Source organism: Protopterus annectens, chromosome 5.part0 (genome assembly GCF_019279795.1).
Source record: "Protopterus annectens isolate FY-2018-M chromosome 5.part0, PAN1.0, whole genome shotgun sequence".
In the NCBI taxonomy this organism is placed as follows: domain Eukaryota; kingdom Metazoa; phylum Chordata; order Ceratodontiformes; family Protopteridae; genus Protopterus; species Protopterus annectens.
In genome coordinates, this window is record NC_056735.1 from 1,749,547,013 (window position 1) to 1,749,571,877 (window position 24,865).

General features: G+C 37.1%; 1 protein-coding gene across 1 annotated transcript in view; it reads right to left on the reverse strand.

The window, feature by feature from the left end:
- DOP1B (DOP1 leucine zipper like protein B) overlaps positions 1 to 24,865 on the reverse strand; it is a 2,336,114-nt gene that overhangs the window by 1,485,309 nt on the left and 825,940 nt on the right. The window contains exons 9-10 of the mRNA XM_044071549.1: positions 19,215 to 19,329; positions 7,368 to 7,488 (exon numbers count right to left, since the gene is read on the reverse strand). Coding sequence (XP_043927484.1) covers positions 7,368 to 7,488; positions 19,215 to 19,329 — 236 coding nt within the window. The remainder of the gene's footprint in view (positions 1 to 7,367; positions 7,489 to 19,214; positions 19,330 to 24,865) is intronic.

The following is a 24,865-nucleotide window of genomic DNA, read 5'->3' on the forward strand; positions in this document are numbered from 1 at the left end:
CTGACAATTCAAAATTCGGAAAAATCAAAGTTGCAGAGGCATGCACTTTTTCCCCCATGCTTACCTTTAATCTTCCCATCTATATCAGAAAGACTTGCACTGGAATTAACTAAACATTTAGCAGCAGAATGATTAACTAAAGCTGCAGCTGACAGATCAGGTTTGGGAAGAGAGTATGAAAACTTATAAGACCGAGGAACCTTACTAATTCTATCTGCCTTTTTAGAGGCAGCTGGTTGATTGTCAGGAAAATTGCAGGTTGTAACATGCATACAGGTTCATAAGTGTATACTAGGCTAACAACCACCAGAGCCTTTATAAGCCTAGTCACACAACCCAACCAAATTGTGTCTCCTTGTAAAACATGTGCACCTGTTTGGAGGAGTACATTAGTTAGGAGGTTACTAAATGTTTAGTGGGGAGGGGGTATGTTAGTTAGGGAATATTTACTGTCGGGCTCTGCCTATCAGAGTCAGAGGGACCAGACAGGGGCCATCCTCTAAACCTGAAAGAACTGAAGAATGGATGCAGGTTCTGAAAGTTCCTTTTGTAACAGCTCATAGTATTTTCTGAGGGATTAAAAAACCTCAGTGGTCTCACAGTGAAAACATTGGCACATTCTAGAAATAATCTCAAAGAGAATCTCTCACAGGGAAAGGCAGAAACTGAGCTTTCTTCAGAGTCTGAATCAGAAATCTTAGGAGAAAACTGTATCTGTGTTTTCATCATCTTTTCTAAATTCAGAATATTGAATCTGTTCGGGAAAGGAAGTATCCCTCTTTCTTTTATTAGAAACTACTTTATAAGAAGGATCAAGAGCCTAAATTAAAGCCTGCTCTATACCAAGTAAACTACTCCTGTCTAAGGCAATTTGAAGAGGAGTAAGTACATGCTCAGTTTTCTGTTTCCTTTTGATAAGAAAAATGAGACCAACAGTGTTACTAATGGCAGCAGCTTCCACAGGGATGGACACAACATTGTGACAACACAGGGAGGCCTTCTCTGTTACTTCTCCCAGGACCAACAAGAACAGCTCTTCCATTGCTCAATGAGAGGACTACAACATCCGCAGATGATGTAGCTAACACCTAGTCTATACTGGCTGTAGGTCCTACACCAGAGGGATCCAGGATAAAGGACGAGTAGCCTGTGGCAAATTACTAATCCGTTGTGACAGAAAGGGCTGTTTGCTTAACTTTTTTTTTGTGACTGGAAGGAGGACTGGGACTGACTGTTCCATGGACACGCCAAAAATGATGCCTCTTTCATGAGAAAAACGAGCAGCAAATGCCAGTAAAAACTAAAAGTCTTGAAAAGTAACTTTTTTTCTCAATCAAATGCAGTTAAAACCACTTTAAAGTACTTTGCCAGTCCCACAACATAAAATAAACACAATTTCTCTACAGTTTTCAGTTACTTTGGAAACATTTTAAACTGACAGGAAAAAAGAGCATTCCCATTTAAAAATACAGTACACTCTCATGACAGTCCATTAAAACACAAAAAATACAGTAGATTCTCATGACAATCCATTAAAACATAAACTCCTAGCTTTAAAATAACTTTCCTGAAAAAGAAAGTATTAATAATAATAAAAAAAAATTGAATTTAAGATTTTTTTTCCCCAAAAAGGAACTTATCTGCCCAGCAAAGAAAAGCACAAGTTGACCAGTGATTCACAAAAGCCTCAGAAGAGCACACTCTTCGTGGCGACAGTAAAGCTTTGAAGGGCTTGGTGCCCAGACTTGTCTTTTAGTCGGCTCAGTTTGAGCTGACAGTTTGGGTGCACGGAAGGTGCCCTGAAGCTTTGGAAGCTGGCTGGCTGCTATATACTTACTAAGAGATAACCCATATAGCTAAGGCTACTACAGCAGTGATCAGTACAATGAGCATGCATTATTGATGTAAACAAGATCACTATATGTGTTACGTTTATACTCTGTGTAAAAGAAATGTGGGGATATGACTTAACAAGTTAACAAGGTTGCATAGATTGTTGTCAGTTTTATTGTCCGATGTCATGCTGATTAAGATTGTATTCTCTCTCACAGGCTATCAAAATTACGTTTCTTAAAATCTGTTTGTAAATTAAATAAGTTTTGATGGTCCAATCCATTACTTCACTTAGAAACAATTTAACTAAATTATACCTAAATAACATTACTTTGCCAGGTACAGGACTGCAGCAGGCAAGGCCTTATGTGGCATAATGCTTTCTCCTAACAGCAGCATCAACCAGTGATGAAATTTTTTGTTCACTCTGAAGTCATGGTTGGGGGAGTCCTATTTGACATGGTGATGAAAAGTGTGTGTGTGTGTGTGTGTGTACACATATATATGCGTGTACACAGACACACACACAAAGTCACACACACACATAATCACACACCACTACACGCATTATTTACTTCTTTGTTTAACCCAGTAGGTGAGCTGGTCTGCCGACTCTTTTCAGCAGCAACACTGGCTCAAACAGCATTCTGGACAGGCATAAATATATCAGTTTGGCACAACGAGGTAATACACAGTTCTCCACAGAGAACTTTAAAAATGGGCAAATGCTCTCAATGGAATAATTAAAAAATAATAACTCAGGGAGAAGTCCATAACAAGTTGTATCTGCAATGATACAAGAGAGTAAATGGATAAGGACACAGCACAGGTTCACTTAAGAGAACACTAATGTGATGTTACATACCATCAAGTCACTGATGCCCTTCATTTTCAGGAGCTTGGAGTCTCTGCAAAATGTACACATAGTTGCTTTTTGGTCTTGTGCACAGCTCATAACATTAGTAGTACTTTGTCATGCTCAAAGAGGTAAGCTTGCTAAAGAGCAAGTATTTCACAATTTAATAAATCAGTACGGGAGCAGAACAACAGGAGAAATGAGAAAATGCAATACAAGGCGGCATGTGTGCCTCATTAAAACAAAATTAACACAAATTGAAGAATTAGAAGATTGGTCATATTCACATACAGAATTACAGGACAGTGTAACATTTAAGGATGGGGAGAACATGGCAGCAGTTTCAAAACAAAAATATGTCTATAATTAATAAAACACATTTTTAATTCCGCAACATTCAGGAAAAACACAAATTTTCCCACTGCAGGCAGTATGAATTAGCAGAATTGTTACTTTCAAGTCCCTTCATTTGCAGTAACAGCTGTCACTCGCACATTCCAGCAAGGCCAATTCACTGCAGTGACAGTTTTGATACCTCAGAAAGAGTATGAAGCATGGTCTGTCATTTCTTAGACTACAAAATGAAAGCTTTACAAAAGCATGTGATTTATATACTTCTTTTTGGTGGTGTAGTTAACTGCAGTGAATAACATAAAACAAGCTCTGAGAGGCAGACTAATTGGAATCATTCAGTGAAATAACAAGCAGTCCTGTTACAGTAGGTGTACAAGATGACAGTGACTCGTATTACTGCTACTTTATGTCAATGGCACGAGAAAATAATAACACTTCCTTATTTCTAGTGTGACTTATAAAAGGGGACTAGTAGCATTTTATAAGAAGCACTTACTCTGACTCATTAAAATAGCTCAAAGACACACTTACAAAAAAAACACATGGTTGGAGTTCTAAGGTTGAGTTTCATTTAAATGACAGCACTGAGACTTGTACATAGTTAGAAAGTCTTTTGAGCCTGGGCTGCCAAGTCCAACCTTCCAAACTAAGTGATTTAAGGCTGCATTATCCATAAACAGCAAAACTAAATCTAACCCAAACTGTGAACAATGCATTAAAACAGTAAGAAAAAAAAATGTGCAAGGGTAAGGGTCTATAGTGGCAGGGGTACAGCTGATAATATCAACACTCTTATAATGAAATCTGCGGTGGTGGTGCTGCGGTAGCGTTGTCGCCTCACAGTAAGACGCTGTCCTGTTCAACTCTCAGCTAGAGCGTCTTCTGCGTGGAGACATGCGTAAATGGGCATTCTTTCGTTGAAGGTTGTGCATCAGGGCTGGCAACTCGGTATGTAAAAATCAACTGCCAATCATTAGTGGACTGGAGTTCCGCTGTGGCGACCCCTAACTGGGAAAAAGCCGAAAGACACAACAACATAATGAAAAAAAACACTACCTTCTATGAAACTGATAATGACTTTATCTACTTATTTATTTTCACATTTGCTAATTTTGTGAGTGACTGGTTAGTGCCTGGCAGGTAGTAGAGAGGATAAAATCAGCATGCACTAGAGGTTCTTCATGTCCAACTAACTGTCAAAAAGGTCCTGTACCATTTATTGCCTAGCTATACAACTCCCTCTATGACCCCCCAAAACTCCACAATGTCTGTCTACAAGAACTAGCATCACTCAGTATTAAAATCAATACAATTTTCCAAGATGATCTAAACTATCAAACTATAAACTAGGAATCTTCCAAAACCACTAGTACACAAGTACAGGAATTTCTGGACTTTGTCAATACAAATGCCCTGGAACAATTCATCAGAGTATCCACTAGAGGGAACATCTTCGATCTTGTCTTTGCTAATTCAGGGACATCTTGCGCCATCACCTGCGCATCTTCATTACTCATTAGGTCTGATCATACAGCTGTCCCCTTGGAAATAAAACAGAAACCAGAGATCTCTTCCAGCAAAGTAGCCTTTAGAAATTTCTCTAAGAAAAAATGCCAGCTCTTAAGTGATACATTGCCAAGCTTATAATTCACACCAAAACACTTAACTCCACTTAATGCATGGAAATGTAGACCACCATACTATACCAGCATGTAAACAGCTGCACAGATATAGATGCAGCTGTACCCTGTTCGAATAAGCACAGGGAAACCACAAAAATAAATCCACATAGTGAAACCATAATATCAACAATCTTTACAACAAAAGGAAGACAATTTTGACCAATGGTAAAAATAGTAATTTCCAGAATGCTAGAGCCCTCACCACTGAAATAAACAAACTCAAAAGCTTAACAAAACCCACAAAGCCAAGTTTGAAGCTAAAATGTTCATAATCTCAAAAGCACAATGCAGTAATGCACTGAAATGATTGACGACGTTAACTGCACTGAGGCTGAAGATATAGCTGACCTACTGGCCAATAAATTCAGCTCTAACTTTATTCCTCTCTTCCCTCCATCCACCCCTCAGGACATACCTGAAACTGACTTGCCTCCAGCTAGCACATAAGACCAAGTCCTAAAAGCCCTATCAAAAGCTAAAAATACTGCACCAATGGGTCTTGAGAATATCTCCTAGATGTATCTTATATAACATGAAGCATAAAACTAATCATTAATGACAGAGGGAACCTTCAAACACTAGACCAATCTCAGTTTGGATTCCTCAAGGGGAGGTCATGCTTACTCAAACTTGTGGACTTTTCTGAAAAGGTCAACAAAGCAACTGATGAAGGTAAAATGGTACACACACTGCACATCTAAACCTGGCTAAAGCTTTTGAAACAATTCCCAAGTCAGATAAAGTAGAACAGCTAAATAACCTAGGAATAAAGCCCTATCTCACCTGAACGATTGTCAACTGGCTGACAGATAGGATGCAGGAAATAAAAATAGGGCAGTTATTCCCACAAAGAAACCAGTCACCAGTGGAGTAACCCAGGGTTCTCTGTTGGGACCTCTCCTGTTTGGCATCTACTTCTCTGAATTAAAAGTCAATACCAAAGGGCTCTGGCTGATTACGTTTGCAGATGACTGCAAGCTAGGAGCAGCCACTGAATCCTCAAATGACCTGGCCACCTTGCAGAAAAGTTTGTCACTAATAAATAACTGGTACCAAAATCATAGACTGAAACTAAATGTCAAAAAAATTTTATAGTATCACTTCGGAAGTCATCTAGAGCAGTCATTGAATCCCCAAATTACTTGGCCACCTTGCAGGAAAGTTAGTCCCTAATAAATAACTTGTACCAAATGCACAGACTGAAACTAAATGTAAAAAAAAATGTTATCATATCATTTGGGAAGTCATCTATCCCAGAGAACTACCACACTGCAACATACCCCTAACAGTTGAACCAGTTGTTCAGGATTCAGAACTAAGAACAGTGACCTAACTTTTAACTGTGTGTCCATTCTTACAAGAAAATCCTTCTATATTGTACAGTTTATACACAAAGGGAATGTGTCTATATCTTAGAATGCCATTGTCACCCTTCACCCACAAAAGGCCAATCAATTAGTATAATACTCCCTTTGACATGTATCTGTTCAGAGACATGCAATAACTGGAATGCCCACAGAAATACCTTACTAAAAGGAAACAAGGACTATATAATATGTCCTAAATGGACAGACTCAAAGCCCTGTCACAATACTTGATATCCGACATTTAAAAGGTGACCTGTGTAAGGTACAGAAGGAATTCTCCAACCCAATACTGACAGATTCATTACAGATTAGTAATTCAAATGACATCAGAAATTCTCAGTTTAGGGATCTAAACCTGTTCTGCAACATCAACAGAATGGTTTAGAGGGACAGGTTTATCTCCCAGAGGATGCTGCTGCTCTGGAACAGACTCCCCACCCATGTAAAATAAAGCACATCCCTGTCTATATTTAAGCGCAACTTAGATCTATTGATCTATGGATGGGAAACAGAAAATTTACCCCAGGAATATCCCTGGACTACTAACAGATAGAGACAGCTCCTAAAACCTTGATCCCATGCATGGGTCTCCTCAAATTATATATGTTATGATCTCAGTTATTCTCACTAAAGACAGTAATAATATGATTATTGACCATGGAATAGGTAAGGCCATCTACACCAAATGGGATAGGTTCATTCAAGCACCAAAAGGGAAAATAGGCTAGGCTTAAAATGGTCCACAAGGGCAGCTAGCCTAGTACTTACCTATGAACATATTAAGGTTATGTTCTGTTACCAAGCTGCCTCCTGTTGTGCAGTGTTTGATTCTTGTCAGCTTCCATTTGCCTACTGGGTGACTGAGAAAGCCACTTAAGCAGACAGTGCTCCTGGGCCAAGTGTAAAAAACACCTGTGTTAATCAGTGTTCTACACTATTAATAAAGACAATACATACATAAACAAACAAAACCTTTTTCAGACACAACCTGGACCAAAGTCAAACAAAAAGGCACACACCTTTAAACAGATATTACAAATAGATCTAGACACATCATTAGAGTGACGTAAACATTCAGAAGTATCTAGGCAGTTCAGTTATACTGCTAGAAGTTTCACCTCAGCACTGACAATACACTGTATGCATTATCATACACAAAGACAGATAGCATTACTGTAAAAATTTCACAGCTGTAGCAGCCTCTTTCTGTTCTCTTAAGTGAACTTTCATTGGTTGGTGAAGGTATATAAGAGTGCAAGTAATAAAATGATCTACCTGTTAAGAAGACCTCCACTCTGACTGAGGCTCAACTGCATATCAGAACCCATAGCATCTTTACAGTGGGAGAAACATGTTCGTAGCACTTCCAAAAGCAAATCACCAACAACTTGAGGACCTGCTTAGAAAAGTAAGGAACACAGAGTTATACTTACACTTTAATAGAATTAATCATTTCATATATGATTAGGCATATAATATGAAATGAACACAAAGCAAATATAAATGCTATATAAGTATACAGATCACTGCCTAGTCGAAAAAAGATGTCCCATCACTCACAGTCAATCACAGATGTCAACACAAGTTTAAGCAAGTACAGAGCAAAAAAATAGCTTTAATGACCAGTTTATGCAAAATAAGTCTTTTAATTACAGAAATAATTTGCTATTCAGCAAAACAGTTTGATTAGTTATATCAGGCTCAGTCTGTCTTTGTCTTTACTCATAAGTTCAAAATGAGGGTATCAAGCCTGACGTTTGTCATGTTTAACAAATCTTGACTGCCATTATCCAATGTAGTAATCTGAAATAATCAGAGGATATTTTTCTCGGTTTGTGATTGTGGTACATTTTTTTATTTACTCCATGTACAGCTGATTTCATAGGTGCAGTACATGTTGTGAGATGCAATCCTGTCACTCTCTCTATCTATCTCTGCCTCCTCTTCTGCATTGTTTTTTTTTTTTTTTTTTTTTTTTTTTTTAACAAGAAACATCTTTACTAAATTAGCACTTATGACATAGGCAATCACACATTAATATAAATGAAAACAATCCATATTGACATAACTTTAGTTGCAAGCATTACATATCAGAAACCATACTGATATAATTTTAGTTGAAAACATTATACATCACTTATAATCTACCCAATCACTATCAGTCAGAGATTGCACAGCTCATTCAAATCCTACCTTCTTTTAAACCTTATTCCTCCCATACATGCAGTTCCCACAATTCACATTTTTTGTGTGTAATTTGCTCCTACATTTTTCTAATGATCCCAATTCCAGTTGTTTTATCTTTGTTACTATATTCACTACTTCTAGTACAGTTGGTTTACACTTTGAATTCCATTTTCGAGTAACAATCTTTTTTTGGCAACCACCATAACTAGACTCAGCAAGGCTTTACTATGTCTATACAATTCCAATTCTGTATCATACCTCAGAAAAATAATTTCCCTAGATATACCAATTTGCTTACTCAGTATCTCTGACAGAGTAGTCTGCAGGGAATCTTTTAAGTCTGCCAACTCATTACACTCCCAGAAAATATGTTCACAATTATCTCCTTCTTCCCCATCATACCTCCAACATTTGCTGTTTACTTGAGGAAAAGTTTTTTGGCTTCTACTTGGGGTATAAAAATACCTATGTATACATTTCCAAGCACAAATCCTAAATCTTCTAGATTATGTTGTACATTTGGGAGACATACATATATCCACCCATTGTTTCTTTGTGAATTGCTTATTCAATATGTCTTCCCAATCCTTCCTAACCTTCACTGATTGATTCTTATCGTTATCATACATTTTATATGCTCTACTATTTATGCCTTTTTTAAGAGGCTTTTGTTCTACATTCTACTAAAACTCTACCACTGCTGGTCTTTCATTTAGGACCTCCCTATTGCTTTCTCTTTGCCTACACTCTGAAATCAATCCTTGTTAGGAAGGCACTCTCTAGTCTGCTGTTCAAATAAATTATTGGCCTCTTTCCATTCTATTACCTTTCCCTCTCTAATTATTTGCTCCCAATACATTAGTTCCTTTGCCAGTTTTCTCCAGTAAAACCCAGCCCCCTCTTGCCTGTTGTCTATATCCCTAATTATAGTCAACCCTATTGGCAGAATCTCCTCACTCCATTTCTTTGTTGGTTTTGTTTTTACAACACTTTCAGCTATTTTATGAATATAATATTCTGTATGGTTGCTGTTATTTTCCTTAAGGAGCTACATCCAAAATCACAGTCTGATCTTGTTTCATGAGATTCTACCCTGTTTCATTATCCCTTTCCACTTTGAATTATAAGCTTTCTATTTGGGCTATATACAGGAGCCTTAACTGTGTAGTTCTAAAATATCCCTTCAAATCAGGTAATCCCAAACCACCTTGCCCTTTTGGAAGGATCAGCATATCCCACTTGACACTTGCCGTCTTACTCTCCCAGATAAAATGCTTCAGTTCTTTATTAATTGCTATCCACAACTTCTCCTCTGATAAAAATTTGCCTGGCCTGTGTATACAACTAAAGGGATTAAAAACATTTTGACTGCTTGTATCTTACTACCCAAATCAATAAAAAAATGGAGCTTCCAATTTCTAGGTTTTTGTATTGTCTTTTGTTTAGTCTCTTCCACATATCCTTAGCTAGCATAACAAAATCCTTTTTACGAGTGCTGTACACTTTCTTTTTTACTATTTTGAGTAAAAAGATTAAAAATATATACATATAATTATATATCTATATATCTATATAGGTGTGTGTGTGTGTGTGTGTGTGTGTGTGTGTGTGTGTGTGTCAGAGGCCTTCTTCCAATACCCTACTATGCAAAGGTTTTGGCTTGTGATACCTTGGGCTTTTCCATTGCTCTAGGAAAAGGAGTTCCAACTATGAGTACTGTTAAAGTTGTTTAATGCTCCCAATCCCAGCTTTGCTGCCGGTAACCAAAACATATTAGTTAAGGGTGGTTCTTGCTGGGATATGCGAATATATCACATCATGATTATATGGGAGACAGGAAATTCAAACATGAGATGGTTTAACTTTCTCAGTGTCCAATAAGCCATACACTTGTAACATAATCTATTAACATTTTTCTTACTAGCCACGAATCTGCAATAATTTAGTTTCTTTTGTTAGGTGAGAATATGCCACGGTATTTTTTGCAGATAAGACACTGCTTTAACTTTTCTGACATTTTTAAATGATTTGCTGGGGTTTGGTTCCAGTACATGATTTTAAAGGGTTTCATAACTGGAGAAAAAGTTTGGCAGAAGCCTATCTATATAATTAGCCATGCCAAACAGGTTTATGAAGTCTGTCGGGTGAGGAACTACTGGTGTTGGAATTAGGTACAAAACCATTACATTTTAGGGGTTGGTGCATGTGATATATGGTGAATAAAAATACACAAAACTCAGGCCCAGATTAATTAAATTCATACTCTACTTTAATGTCAGTCTGTAATATTTCAAATGGAACAATGCTTTCAGCATAATGTCATAATCCTTCCGCTCTTGATATATATCACAGTATCACCAATAAAATTTCTCATAGGAGGTATGCTCTGGCCCTGCAAAGTTTGCTACATTATTTTCAGTGACACCTCCTCACTGCTAAATTAATTCTAAAGTTTGCTTTTCTGCATCTTTTAAGAAAACAGTGTAAAAGTAGCTTCCCTAACCTTGGCCAGTGTTAAGTGGATGAGATTTCAACTCAGCAAATTTGATTCCCCAGTATGCAGCTTCTCAATAACTGTTCTCCACATGTTATCACTGAACGCATGGTTTCTATTTGAGCATCAGTAGTGATTCAAATTTTTCGGTGTTTCTTTGGTGTGTGTGTGTGTGAGTCTGTGTCTGTGTAAATGCTTTCCATTTTTCTTTCATACAGTCAAATATTTGATTGGCTCGTTTCATCTGATTGAAGCTCTGACCGGCAGTCTAGTTTTGATGAGTCGCTGTGTCACCTATAAAAAGTACTGAGATGCCTACTAGCGGGTGCCGTTACAAATAGTGATACCATTCACAATTCTAAGTTTGAGAATACTGTAGCACCATTTAAACTGGTAATATCACTTCCTCTGGCTATGGAAATTTTAGTTTGGAGCATTATAACACATTCTTACTTGGACAGGATGCTTTGGTTTGGGATGTGAGATGTTTAATCTTTAGCTCCAATATAAAACAGCACCCACTTTTATGAAGTTAGCACACTGGTTATGTAGATTTATGAATATGCAAGTTGCCACTGCCCTCAAACAGCTCAGCATATTCTTGTAATGAGTAATCTGAGGGTGTACTACCGAAAGAGCATTTAAAAATATTGCAATTTTCAGAGAGACTTGCCACACTACTTCTTTCTACACTATTAAAATAAAAACGGAGTACAGAATACACTGTAAATAAAAAGGAACACTAATTTATTCAAAAGCATGTTGCCATATTTCTACATAGCACAAATGAACAAATCAGCACATTAGCAACTTTACTTTCTCTTTAAAAAATAAGATAAATGCAATTTTATTTCACTATCTTCACTTGCATCTGCTAAATGGAAATAACATCAGATACACCTTTTCAGGTTTGCAAAAATGCATATGGTTCATTTTGAAGAAGCACAGGGTGCCACTATACATACAAAGATAGGATGACCTGTTCACTCCTTGGGATGTTAGGAATGAATATGGCCAGCACAAACTTGTGCCATACATGCTGGCACAAAAAAAACTAAACCAAAACATAAATTGTCACACACGCAAAATAACATCCAAATTCATGCATTTCTGAAGAAACAATTGTGAAAACAGCAGTAAATGCATAACTCTGTGAGAACAGTTTTCCTTTAAAAGCATTATTACTAAGTGAAAACAAGTCCTTCTGAATTTGGTCCATACCTTCTCTCTAGTCACTTAGCTTTAAGTATCATTATGAATGCACACTTATGCATTATTAGCATCACTGTATAAACATTGGGTCAATTTAATCCCAGATGTCACAAAAAGAAGGTACCTTATCTTGATGCACTCTCTGCAATTAGCCAAAAAGTACTCACATAAAGAGGACAGACAGTCCTTGAGGATTGGCTCACTTAAATATCAAGCAATAAGGTACATCTTCTGACATCTGTAAGATCCTTAATTAAATAACGTGTGCCAAAACTGTGGCTTGTTCCACATGCAAAAATGTATATTAAAGTGATATAAAGTAATGACATGCTGAAAGCCAAGACTGGGGCTGTAAGTGCTGAAATGCAACAATACATACTAGTATCACTGTGCTCAACTTTTCTACCACCAGAATTAGGGAAGCAACAAAAATAATTAGGGGACAAGGACAAAAACTGAGGAGAGTTTTTAAATACTCTCAGTGTTCATTAGGAAGTTGACAGAGAAACAGTTTGGGATGAAAATTAATTTTCTGAGGTAAAAGAAGTCTGTAACTGCAATGATTATTGGTATTTCTTTTGTATCGTTTTTGTCCCTGCACCTGCTGACAATAAAGCCTCTAATGGCCATCATCTAGGCAGCCATATAAAGGTGCATTCCGAACTCAAGAGTATTCATTATCATCAGTATTTACAGACGAAAGAATTTTTGGAGAGAGAAGCAACATTTTAAGCCAAAGCCGGCGATGTCTCTAAACTTTAGGAAGAGAAGTATAATTAGTACATTAGGCATTTACCTCATACTGATACCAGACTTTAAACAAATCCTTTTCCACTACTCTCGCCATGAGGTGAAAGATTTAAACCTATATTGATGTCATTCTACACAGTAATGCAACTGTCACTTTTGTGATGCAACACTTAAACTAGATGTGGTACAGATTTAAAACCAATACACAAAAATTCACACCAGCACCATGCGTAGCTTCAGGACTAATGCAAATATTGAGCACTTTCATCTTTCAAATATTCCAAGATTTCATCAGACTCTATCTAATATGCCAAGAAGAAGGCATACCTGTTACCACTGCTTCAAAAATGAATAACTTAAAGCACACAGCTAAAATCTCTTACACTGACGGGAGGGGGCAACAAAACCAAGTTGAACAGGACTCTACCTGTTTGGATACATATATACCACACAGGTCTGAGAGACTCATGAATCAATTATCTACCAGCAACCATGCGAAGATGAACTCTCCAAAGAATATATGAAGTCGGGTGTGAGGTCACGGTTTGGAGATAACGGGGATGAAGGTGTAGAATAGCCCCTCATTTGCAAGTGACAATAAAGGTACCATTTTTTTTTGTTAACACATATAACTACAGTAAATGTAATCTTACTGAGCAAGACTTAAAATGTCAAAACAGGGTTCTCCTTTATACCTGTCTACAGGGCATGCCCTGTAGACAGGAATTAAGGAGAACCCTGTCTTGACATTTGAGGTCATGAATAAGTGTAGTACATGTCACAGTCATGTTCCACTGATGCTATATTATGTCTATGATTAAAGAAAACTGGCGCCCATCACTGAATAATGAATAAAAAGTTAAGTTAGGAAATGAACCCCTTTTTGTTTACATGAGTGGTAGAAGCATCAAACAATTGCTTGAAGTTGATTTTGTTATGCCTGTATCAAATAAGAAACAGATGGTAAAATGTGGTAGGTGCAAGTACCAGAAAATACTATTCCTGAATATTTCAGTAAGTAGTTACAGTAAGTCTGTTGGCTGCCCTGTACATTATGACTATGAAATGCAGTTGTATATTTGGTTCATAGATTAATCCTAGGTTAACTGCCCTTGTGAGCCATTTTAAGCCTAGCCAATTAACCCATGTGAGAATCAAACCCTGCACCTTGTGTCTGTAATGTAAACACCTTAACCATTATGCCAACCTCCCAGATGTTTATCCTGTAATGCCTACTGTGTAGGAAAAAATAAGAGGAAGCTCCATTGCAGTACTTATGAACACAGTTATGGGATTAAGAATAGAAATATTAACAACAGACTTTATTGACATTTGCTTGTTTGCTATAACTATATGAAGTTTTAATTTTTTGTTTGGGAAAAGGTGGGGGACAACTTTAGAGGTAGGTCATGAAAAACTAAATTAAGAGTATAGGTAATTACAGTGGCAGTTGCAAATGAATGTCTTACAAAAAAACAAGTTTGAACATCCATGTATCCATCTCTAGTGCACTGAAGTTGAGATCTGTGAAGTTGTAATTAATTATTTTAATAATTTTCATTGTGATATTTTTAATGAAACAAAGAACAGTCTATGTGTCTTTTTTAAATTTTGATCATCTGACCAATCACTTGATTTTAATTTGATTATGTGAGCATTTTCTATTTAAAATCCTGTTGTAGTTGAGGTACGTCAGATTTTGATACAGTGTTGGAATGCTTAAAAAAACAAAAAACACTCAACTTTGTTGTGAAGATAGGTGAAGGCTGCCAGCCTAGCCAGATATAATTTTGGAGATAATTCTGTCATCTGTAAATATTAATGTAAACCACAGGTTGTTGTCTTAAATGACAAAAACAGTATTACATGTGGAACTGGAAAAAATGCAACAGTGCACTCTACTGACCAAGTAAAACATGTTGTGACACTTTGATGTAAACATGGCTTTGGCCTGTCTAGATGAAGGATTTCTTGCTATTGTTTTAAAACCAGATTTAATGGCCAGAATTTGCACGTATAAATGCCCTTACTGGCTTTGCTTCCTGACCTGGTGTGAGCTTACTAAAGAATGTAGCCTGTTAGCCTGGGAAGTGTGAAGAATGATGTAATGTGAACCAGGAATGTGATTTTAAAAACAGAGAGAATCGGAGAGCATTAAGCATTTTTGTCTTGACCGTCCAACTCATCAGCACTCTGCCTGTTTCTATATGTAAGTTTATCTTAGACTTGTGTTTTCTCTTAGAAATAGATAGAAACTAGAAAGATTAGATTGTTTTTCTGTGATGTCAGAACTGTACTACTGAATTATTTTAAGTATTTCTCTGTGATCTCTGAATTCTTGACTAGCACTATGTAGTAAAAAGTACTGTCTTGTGTTTTGTCTATTTATTATTTTAAAACCTTTCAAATGTGGCTGTTTTGTGTAGAGATACATTCATTTCTAAGAGTGCATAGCATGTATATAGTGATCCTGTACCAAATCACTCTAATAAGCCTTGACTGTTTAGTTATACTACCAATTGGATAACAATATTGCACAGTAATAATTGGACACCCTTTTAAGGACCTTTGAGTAGCCAATAAATATTAGCTGGGTGATGGCAGTGATTTTTACCATATAGTTTGGGTAAAAGGGGCACAGCTGGAGAACCTGTGCCAGCCTTCACCAGGAGTGTCTGTGTGGTTGTATAAACTCTTATCTCAAAGTGTGTGTGTGTGTTAGCTACTTGGACAGGGACACGAAGCACTGGCTGGACAGAGAGGGTGCTGGAGGTTTTAGCTTGCACAGCTGGCTGAGATATGAACTCTATAGCTGTGCCAGTGGGGAGTCTTACTGGGGACGTGGTGAGCAAGGGAGCGACCAGCCCCGGGACTGACTGTGATCTCTGTGTGCTCTTAAGGGAAATTGCACTTTACTGTGTGTATTTGTTATCCTTTCCTCCTATATGAGACTCCCCTCACTGGTGTTAGTGTTGAGGATTGAGGCTCCCTGATTGCTGGGCCAGGGCAAGGGCATCACATTTGTATTAAATAAAGTGCTCTAGAGATACATGTAGTACTGGTGTGATTTTTTTTTATTTTTGACAGTTTTGATAATACTGTGGGGTCCTGTGCATTCTTTTATTTTGTGTAGAAAATTTTTAAACAAAAATATTTCATACTGCTTGCACTTTAAGCACAAGTCTGTGGAGGTGCACAACCCTGCCCTTTCTACAAACACTAACCTCAGATTTTCAAGCTATTATACACCATAAAATAATGTCAAAGAATAGCAAAGCTGCTTAAATCCTACAGGAAAGTTTGATTTGTCAAGTACAAACAAAATTACTTTGTAAACATGATTTGCAAAATCTATCTCACCACTCATCATCAAATGTGATGCAAAAAAACGTTCAGTTCAAAAATGTACATATTACTTATATTGCCTTGCTGGTGTGTGCAATTCTAGCAACTTCTCTTCATTCAGTAAGTAATTATGTCACTGTTCATTCTTATTCAACATACATACAGATGTGTAAAAGTATATGAACTGCAAGGTTAGAATGTGGAGGGGCATTTTTAACTCTTAAACTGTACTGCATACAATAATACTTGGATGTCAGACTGTAAATGGAGAGAGTCTGAGAATGTAGTGTCCTCCTGAGGCTAAGCTGTCTGAACTCTAAATTCAGTACACACATTAGCACACCAACACACAGTACTTGTATTTCTTTTCTTCTTCTTGAACATACTGAAAGTCTTATCTTGCGGGACCTGTTCCCATGGGACTCTCCCCCACTTCCGCCAAAGCCATTCTGAAGACTGGCTACTGTAGGCATGGATGTGAAGAAGAGATTAACAGAAGCAGCATAACAGTGGGGGAATATTTTGGTACCATGATACTTATTATTAGGAAGGTAGTATTCTGTAGGACACTACAAAGAAAGAAGCCAATAAAAGACAGACAGCAAGCTAGCAACACTTCATTGTTTTTTTTCCAGCAGCGGGCACAACTCCAGTTGTAGTATAGTAGAGAAAAGAGTGCTGAAGTTATCCTACAATGAATATGGGCAAACTATTTCACATGCATAGCTGAGCTCTCTTTTTCAAGTTATTCAAATAAAATTATTTGCAGCCAATGTGAAAACAAATACCACATCCAGGGAAAATGGTCTCATGGACCTTAGAATAATTTTGTTATACGGTGTTTTTTTATTTTAATTGTTTTATTTATTTATTTTTTCAAATGGGAAAACCATGCAGAGAGACCCAGATCTGAGAATTTTTGGTACCACAGGAAACAAATACCATGGAATACAACATTCTGTGCACAATATTAGACCACTGAATCCTACAACTCTTAATTATGCCCAAAATATAACAAAAAATCCACAGTCTAAAATGTTTTCAATATACAAAGCCAAGATCAGAATGTTAAAAGAAATTTTCATCACAAGTTTTAAACCACTGTCTTATGACAACATGTGTGCACTACAAAAGCACAAGGAAAAAGCTCTAACTATGACTAAGGTGACCCAAGTTCAATTACTGTCTCAGGCACATGTTGGAACTGGCATGAGGAAGCAGAGGAATAATGACAAGGTTTACCCTCTTCACCCCTCCTTGTGAGGGAAAAGTGGGGAAGTGTGTGCCAAGACACATTCTCCATGTCAGAATTCCTGATGAAGACTAGGGATCCCTCGAAGATTACTATATTAAGGAGGGAGCGACTACTGAACACACCTCACACGGAGGTGGGAAAGTAATTTAAAAAGGCTCACTGCAAGCTAATCCTTGGATACTACAGAGCATGAGTGGGGAATGCATGACAAAGTATAAAAAAAAAAAAAAATGAAACAACAGAAAGCATATATTATATGTGTGTGTATATATATATATATATATATATATATATATATATGCGTGTGTGTGTGTGTATGTCTGTATGTGTGTGTGTGTGTATGTATATATATATATATATATATATATATATATATATATATATATATATGTGTGTGTGTGGATCTATGTTAAATTGTCTACTACGCACATCACCAACACTCAGAACATTGACTACAGAACGTCAAAACTGCAAGGCATCAAAATGTGGCAGTTCGTGACTGCCTGAGATTGCCTTACAGCAGGGAGTGGTGTTTTGCCCTTCTTTACTGTAGTGAAATCTCAGGGTTGGAATATATAATTAGCAGGTGGTATAGGGGAGATGGACCCTCTACAAAAAATATGTTTTACAAGTTTTTTGTATTCTTAGGTTCATAGGCGTGTACTAGGCTAATGTCCCTTGAGCCTGTACAAGCCTAGCCTAAAATAATTGCCCAGGCACCATGCCACTCTATGTTAGTTCACAGTGCCCCCATCCAATAGGGCAACTGGAATGATCCCTGGAGTGAACTTTCTCTTACCCATCCACTCAAGATTTCACTTGAAGAGGGCCAGCAAGTTGCTCTGCTTGACATGAATGGGAAGCTTATTCCAGAGTATGGGCAGTCTTTGGGAGATGAACCTGTCCCTCCAGTATGTTCTGTTAATTATGATAATGAGGTTGTGATCTCTGGAGTGTGTGGCGTGGGGAGATTGGGATTTCTTTGGGTGTAGCATTTCAAGTAGGGCTGGGTCGGACATGGCTTTGTAAGTCAAGCAGAGATCACCTCTAAGTAGACGATAAGAGACTGAGAACAGCTGAAGTTTCTTGAGTCTGTCCATGGAGGACATGCACTTAAGGCCTAGGATCCTTTTTGTGAGGTACTTTTGTGGCCTCTCCAGCTGTTGTAGGTGTAGGTGCCTGGTCAGGTACAAGCCAAATTCATGTTTTTCATTTTCAGTGTTTTGGATTCAATGTTCCAAGTATCAACAGTGTGTGCTGTCAAAAATTTTAAATATATGTGTGTGATATATATATATATATATATATATATATATATATACACATACACCTATACACACACACACACATCTATATATCTATCTATATATATATATATATATATATATATATATATATATATATATATATATATATATATATATATGAGTGTGTGTGTGTGTGTGTATGTATTTTCTCCACTACACAAGATAAAGGTGCCACAGTCTTGGCTTGCTCAATTCTTGCTCCAGTGGAACACATAGGCCTAAAGGTCTCAGCCCAGTAAAAGAATATATCTATGGGACAGAGCTAAGATGGATCATTGTTGATGGACGTGGAGGGTTCCAATGAATAAAAAAAAAGACTTGTGGAAACTGCATTATATTCTAGAAGATTTTACATTAAGTAAAAAAAAAACAAATTACAGAAAAAAATCTATCCATATTTTAAAATTAAATGTTTTAATACTATAAGAAAAAGCAATGCAATGGGAAAAACTCCATAATAATTTGCCACAAGTGATTTGGGTGACCTGATCCTCTCAGGTCTCTTCATATTGTACTAACCTAACCTGATGACCAATGATCAATACACACAACTGATATTAAAAAAATATTACCTATCTCAGGCTTGTCAAGCAAGCAGATCAGTAATCGGAATGGCTTTAGTTGTGCAAGTGGCCCTTGTTCTGGGTCAACTTCTGGGCTACGATGGTGAAACAGCTTCACTAATGCCTGTGGAGAAAGCACAAATATTCACACAGCTGCACATCTCAAAAATACTGCAACCATCAAACTGTATGCAATGCAAAGCTGCTGTTAGTAAATTCAGCATAGCCGGATGTGCAGTGTTCATTTTCATCTCTACCTGTGAGTCACAGCAGCAGGAGCAGTAGAAATAATACTCAAAGAGTGGATTACACTCTCATGTACTCACCTGTTGGGTGTGGTCAGAATAGAAAAGGTACAATTACTACAACCAAAAATCCCATGCAAAATGACACATTTAGATCTATCCTCTTCCTTCATCCGCTTTATACTACAGCTCTTTAAATGTGAAATGGTTAACATGTAAAATGGCATCTACTGCATAAGTGGACTTTCACATCCTGACTTCTCATATATATAAATATATATATATATATATATATATATATATATATATATATATATATATATATAAAAATCCAATTACTATTGCTTAACATTCTGAATATGTGGCAAATGCAAGAATAATATCCATGCCTTACAAATGAAATGGATTAATATTCATTCATAATCCTTCACTTAAGAATCAGAAGGGGGTTTTTTACTGTTCAAGTGGAACCTATCAAAACTAGCAAAAGAATAGCACGCTGCTATGGGTTAGCATTTTTCCAGCGATTGGGTCATAACAAGACCTTCACATTCTTCAGCAGTATTAATATTAATGGGATATTTGAAGGTATAATTGGGTCTTTCACAGATGCATTTTGAAAAAATGATCACTAGTTATTAATATGTTTTACTCTCCTAAGCTCGGTGATGGATTATAATGGGGCAGTTTAGGCAGCTATCCAAGGCCTACAAATAAGTAAATGAACAAAGTGATCCATGGCACTCCTATTCAAACTAGCTTCAGCTTGTGGTGTCCGGCAGGAGGGGTTCACAGCACTTGCACTTTATGAAATTGTGTGAAGATCACTAGCGTCACCCCATAAGACTTGGCCATATGCAGTACTGTTCAAACAGATCAATCAATTTGTGGGTTTTGTGACCATACACCATCCCACAAAGCATGGAATGGCATGGGTAAGGAGCAGAAAACGTGAAAACAATGGTAAAGTGATGGTTACAGAGCAAAACAACAGTGGTGCTGGCATTCTAAGGTATGATTTTGTTTTAATTATTCTTGGAAGGCAATGAGATATGAGATGTGGGGGCTAGTGACCAACTGCATTTTGTTTAAAATGGAGTTTGATTATATTTTTGCGGCCACTGTTTTATTTTTATATTTATTTTACTCTGTGAAGGCTGTATAGCCGAGGCGCTAAGTAATAAAAGGTTGGACTGTTCGTTGTCTTGGTGGTATAGTTTTCTTGTTTTTCTTTTTTAGTAGTATATATATGTTTTAAAGTTATTCCTGGCAGGGAGACAAATATGGCTTGTGAGGGCAGGCAAGCAACTACGTGTTTGTGTAAAATAGAGTTTGAAATACACTGCACAACTGTTATTTTAAATGGTGTTTGAAGTACACTGTGTGGCTATTTTTAATGCAATTAGATAATCGAAATATGCACAAATTATTCACAGCAGGCAATCAGTTAAGGATTGTGTGGGAACCGACTGTGCAAAAAAGGAGTTTGAAATACATCTGTGTGGTTAGTAGTTTTTCATTTTATGACTGCTGGGTAACAGAGGTATGCAATGACAACAGAACAGCCATAATTGCTAGGTATATGGGCTATCTGTAAATGAAAATGACTCTCTGCTGTTGATTGGGCATTATTTTGGCATTGCAGAACTAAAGTAATGTTTGTGAATTAAGCTGGAATAATTTACTGTGGCCACTGTTTGTGTGAAACAAAGTTGGAATATACATACAGTGGCCTTTATTTTTTTCATCATAATTAGACACCTGTCCTATGCTGTAACATTTCTCTTGTTTGTAGGATTTGTTGGTTGCTGAACAAAGGTTGCTGCAACAGTAACTATATGGTTTTATTATCCTTTATTCATATCACTGAAGAAATGAAATGATACACCTAAATTGTGTAACACTGCAAGGAGATGATGCATGTTACTGATATATTTTATTTTTGTAGCACATTCTTTATAGCTTCCAGAAAATATGAAGTGGTTGATATTTGTCAGTTTAGTATAGTCTGCACTATGTGGAGTAATGGAAAGAACTTCTGGATCTTCTGCATCCATTATGCAGTAATTGCTGCATATCACTGTGATGCAGTCCCCTCTACAAGAACAGATTTAGACCTATTTCTGCATTTAGTTAAACATTTTACTTTGTGCTATTTTTTTCTTTGCCAGACACTCCTTGATGCACAACTCATTTAGTTTGGAAAGTTTATGGCAATATCACCAGCACATCAATTTACTAATGTAACACAGATCATTTATACTTCAAAGGCAACAGCAACTACATTTGTAGATGAAGCACTGACATGCAAGTTCATCTCGCAACAGCAATATCTGCATTAGTAACATTTTTCTTTAATGTACACATATCAGAAAACTTCTACTTCCAAAGAGAATGCCCATATTGACCCAGCATATGTTGCCGTGTGATTAACATTTCTTATGTCCTTATTGTATGTGCTCTTCTCTTTAAATAGTGCTGCACATGGCCAAGTCTTATAGTGTGATGCTGGTGATCTTTATAAAATTTCATATACTTCATCCACAGCTACCAATAAAGTACATGCAATTCATTTCTTCAAAACAATAAGAGGTGTACATGATTAACAAAGGGGCTAAAACTGCTGAGTCACTTTTGTCATCTGCTTATCTGAAATAGTATTTAATCTGGCTTTGCAGGACCAGTGTGCATTTGAATGAAGATAGAACATCTTACTGTGACTACTTTGTGTTTGTGTAAAATAAACTTAAATACATTACTTTTTATCCCAATCAGATATGTGAGGTATACACAGTCAACAAGGTTGCTATAACTGTTTAGTGGGGTGGGGGGGGGGACTGTCAGTGGATAAAGTAACTCACACTCATGTCATTTGTTCATTTTAAAGAGTCATTAATCTGGATTCTCAGAACTTGTATGAACTAAGTTGGAATACTTTATTGTGCTTGTATGTTTAATGAAAGGGATGTGAAACAAAAATAAAATATGTTACTCTGGCCATTATTTTATTCTTTTTTACCACAATCAAATATCTGAGGTGCATTCAGTCAACAGTATCACTATAATTTGCTGGCTACAGGGCTGTTTAAATGAAAATGACTTATTAATCTGACATGATGAAGTTAAACCGTCATCTATCTTTGTATGATTAATTTGAATTTGTGGAAAGCAAGTTGAAATACTTTACTGTGGTCATTTTTAAATCACATAATGGCATGTGAGGTGTAGATAGTCAATAAAAAGGCTGCAATTGATGAATACAGACATTGGTGAATTATAATGATAGCAGGCCATGTGGCCTTTTATGGTTGAAATGATTTCAAATGGGTAATGTTTTTTTACTGGTTAGTAAACTTTGTTTCACTTCTTGCTGACAAAAGAACAAGACTGCAAATTTAAAACACACTCAGATTTTGCTTTATTAAACAATAAATACAATTTAAAGCAAGCTGGTAGATAAGTATACATTTAAAACATTCACAATGGAGAATCCAAAAGAACATGTGGATTTATGACTGGCCTTAAAAAAGTGCAAGTAAGAAGCCCATGGTTTGAAAACTGCTCAGGCACAAAGTGTACCTAATCTGCTACTGCTTATATGTTATATGCATTACTGTTAGACTAATTTACATAACACCTTGTGATAGTTCTCCAGCTTTACCAGACATTTGTAATGTCACCTAGTTTAAATGAATTTTAGTTTTTCAATGCTAAATTTTTGTCACTTAATTATTTAAATGACTACACATTTTTTTATAAATACTTTGTTCTTAGGCACCTTGAATGTAGTCTGATGAAGTCTGTAGATGAAAGCATTTACTTCTGGGTATTGTGTCCTTTTTTAATTAAATGTGTTGACTGTGTTATAACACAATTACAAAAAGTACAATTCTGTAAGAACTTACCATAACAGTATATGTCCTACTGATCACTGTTACAGTATTCCTGATATAAGGGTTGCCAATGATGATATCTGGCCAGAGTACCAAAGTTTTACTTTCCCTAAGTTATATCCAATGCATGACCTCAGCTCTATGTGTTGAGGTATACAGATGGACATACAAGCATGGATCCTTAGATTATCTCCAAGCCAGTGGCCTGAAGGCTACTGAGACAGGAGTCTGATCACCTAGGAGTGTAGCTTGAACAGATCAATTCCTCTGTTACCACATAGGTTCATAGGTTGGTACTGGGCTATCTGCCCGAAGGCATATATTAGCCCAGCCACATTGTGCGGTATTCACCACCCCTTTAGTAGTTCCCTAGACCCTTGTACTAGCAGCTAGTACTCTTGGCCCCTATCTAGTAGTGCTGTTTGTGTGATCCCCGGTGTGAACTTTCTGTTACATAACAGAGTAGAAGTTAAAGCAAAGGTGGGGAGGAACCAGAAGGTTGAAGCACGGTATATAAGTGGGGATAGAGGGTAGGATGGAATACTGCAACAGTGATCAGTAGGGCATCTACTGTTATCGTAAGTTCTTATACAACTGTGCTGTGTCCTGACTGAATTCACTGTTGCAGTATTTTTGAAATATGGGTGATTCCCAGAGCTGCAAGAGGAAAAAAGGGTGGATGGCTATTGAGTAGAAGAGTTGTCCAGCAGTTCAGACAGAAATGACTGACTTGACTGAGCAAAGGTTGCTATAGACTTGGAGAAAGTATCAATTCTGTATTATTTGGTAAAGGTGTGTACAGAGGGGCAAGTGGCTTTGTGAAATGCCCCTGAGAAAGCCATTTCCCTACTGGAATACGGTTTGCTGCAGGAAGTCACTACCATAATGAGAGTAGAAGAAAAAGATATTCTTAAAAATCCAAGCTGCAACAGTTAGTTTGGAGAAAGGCTGGCTAGGTTAGGGCTCATACATAATACAAACAGTTGATCAGTCTTTCTGAAGGATTTACTCTTGCCAGATAAAATCTGAGTTGACTGTGAATGTTCAGAGACTGTAAGATCCTTTCCCCCATTTTGTGGCTTGGCAAATAAAATGTTAAGATGGATAGCATGATTGAGAAACATTTCATCCACTACCTTAGTCATGAAGGAAGGATTAGCCCAGACAGTCACCCTGTTCTTGCGAAAAACAGGAAAAGGGTAATGGCCATGAGAGCTTGTAACTCAGAAACTCATCTGGTACAATTAACCATCAAAATGCGGATAGTTTTCCAAGTACAGAATTTTACAGAAATGGGAGATGCTGGTTCAAAAGGAAGCAGTATAAGCTTACCAAAGGGGAAAGGTTTCCTTGGGTAGTTTAGATGCAAGGCTTCCCTGGGTAAAAGCCTGACCTCCACTCTAGCCATAAGGCATTGACAGATGACAGTTGAGCTTTTACAGAACAGCAGGCCAAACCTGATCAAAGTAGTTCACAGAGATATTGTAGTACATCAGGAACCTGTGAAAAGAATGGGTCCTGA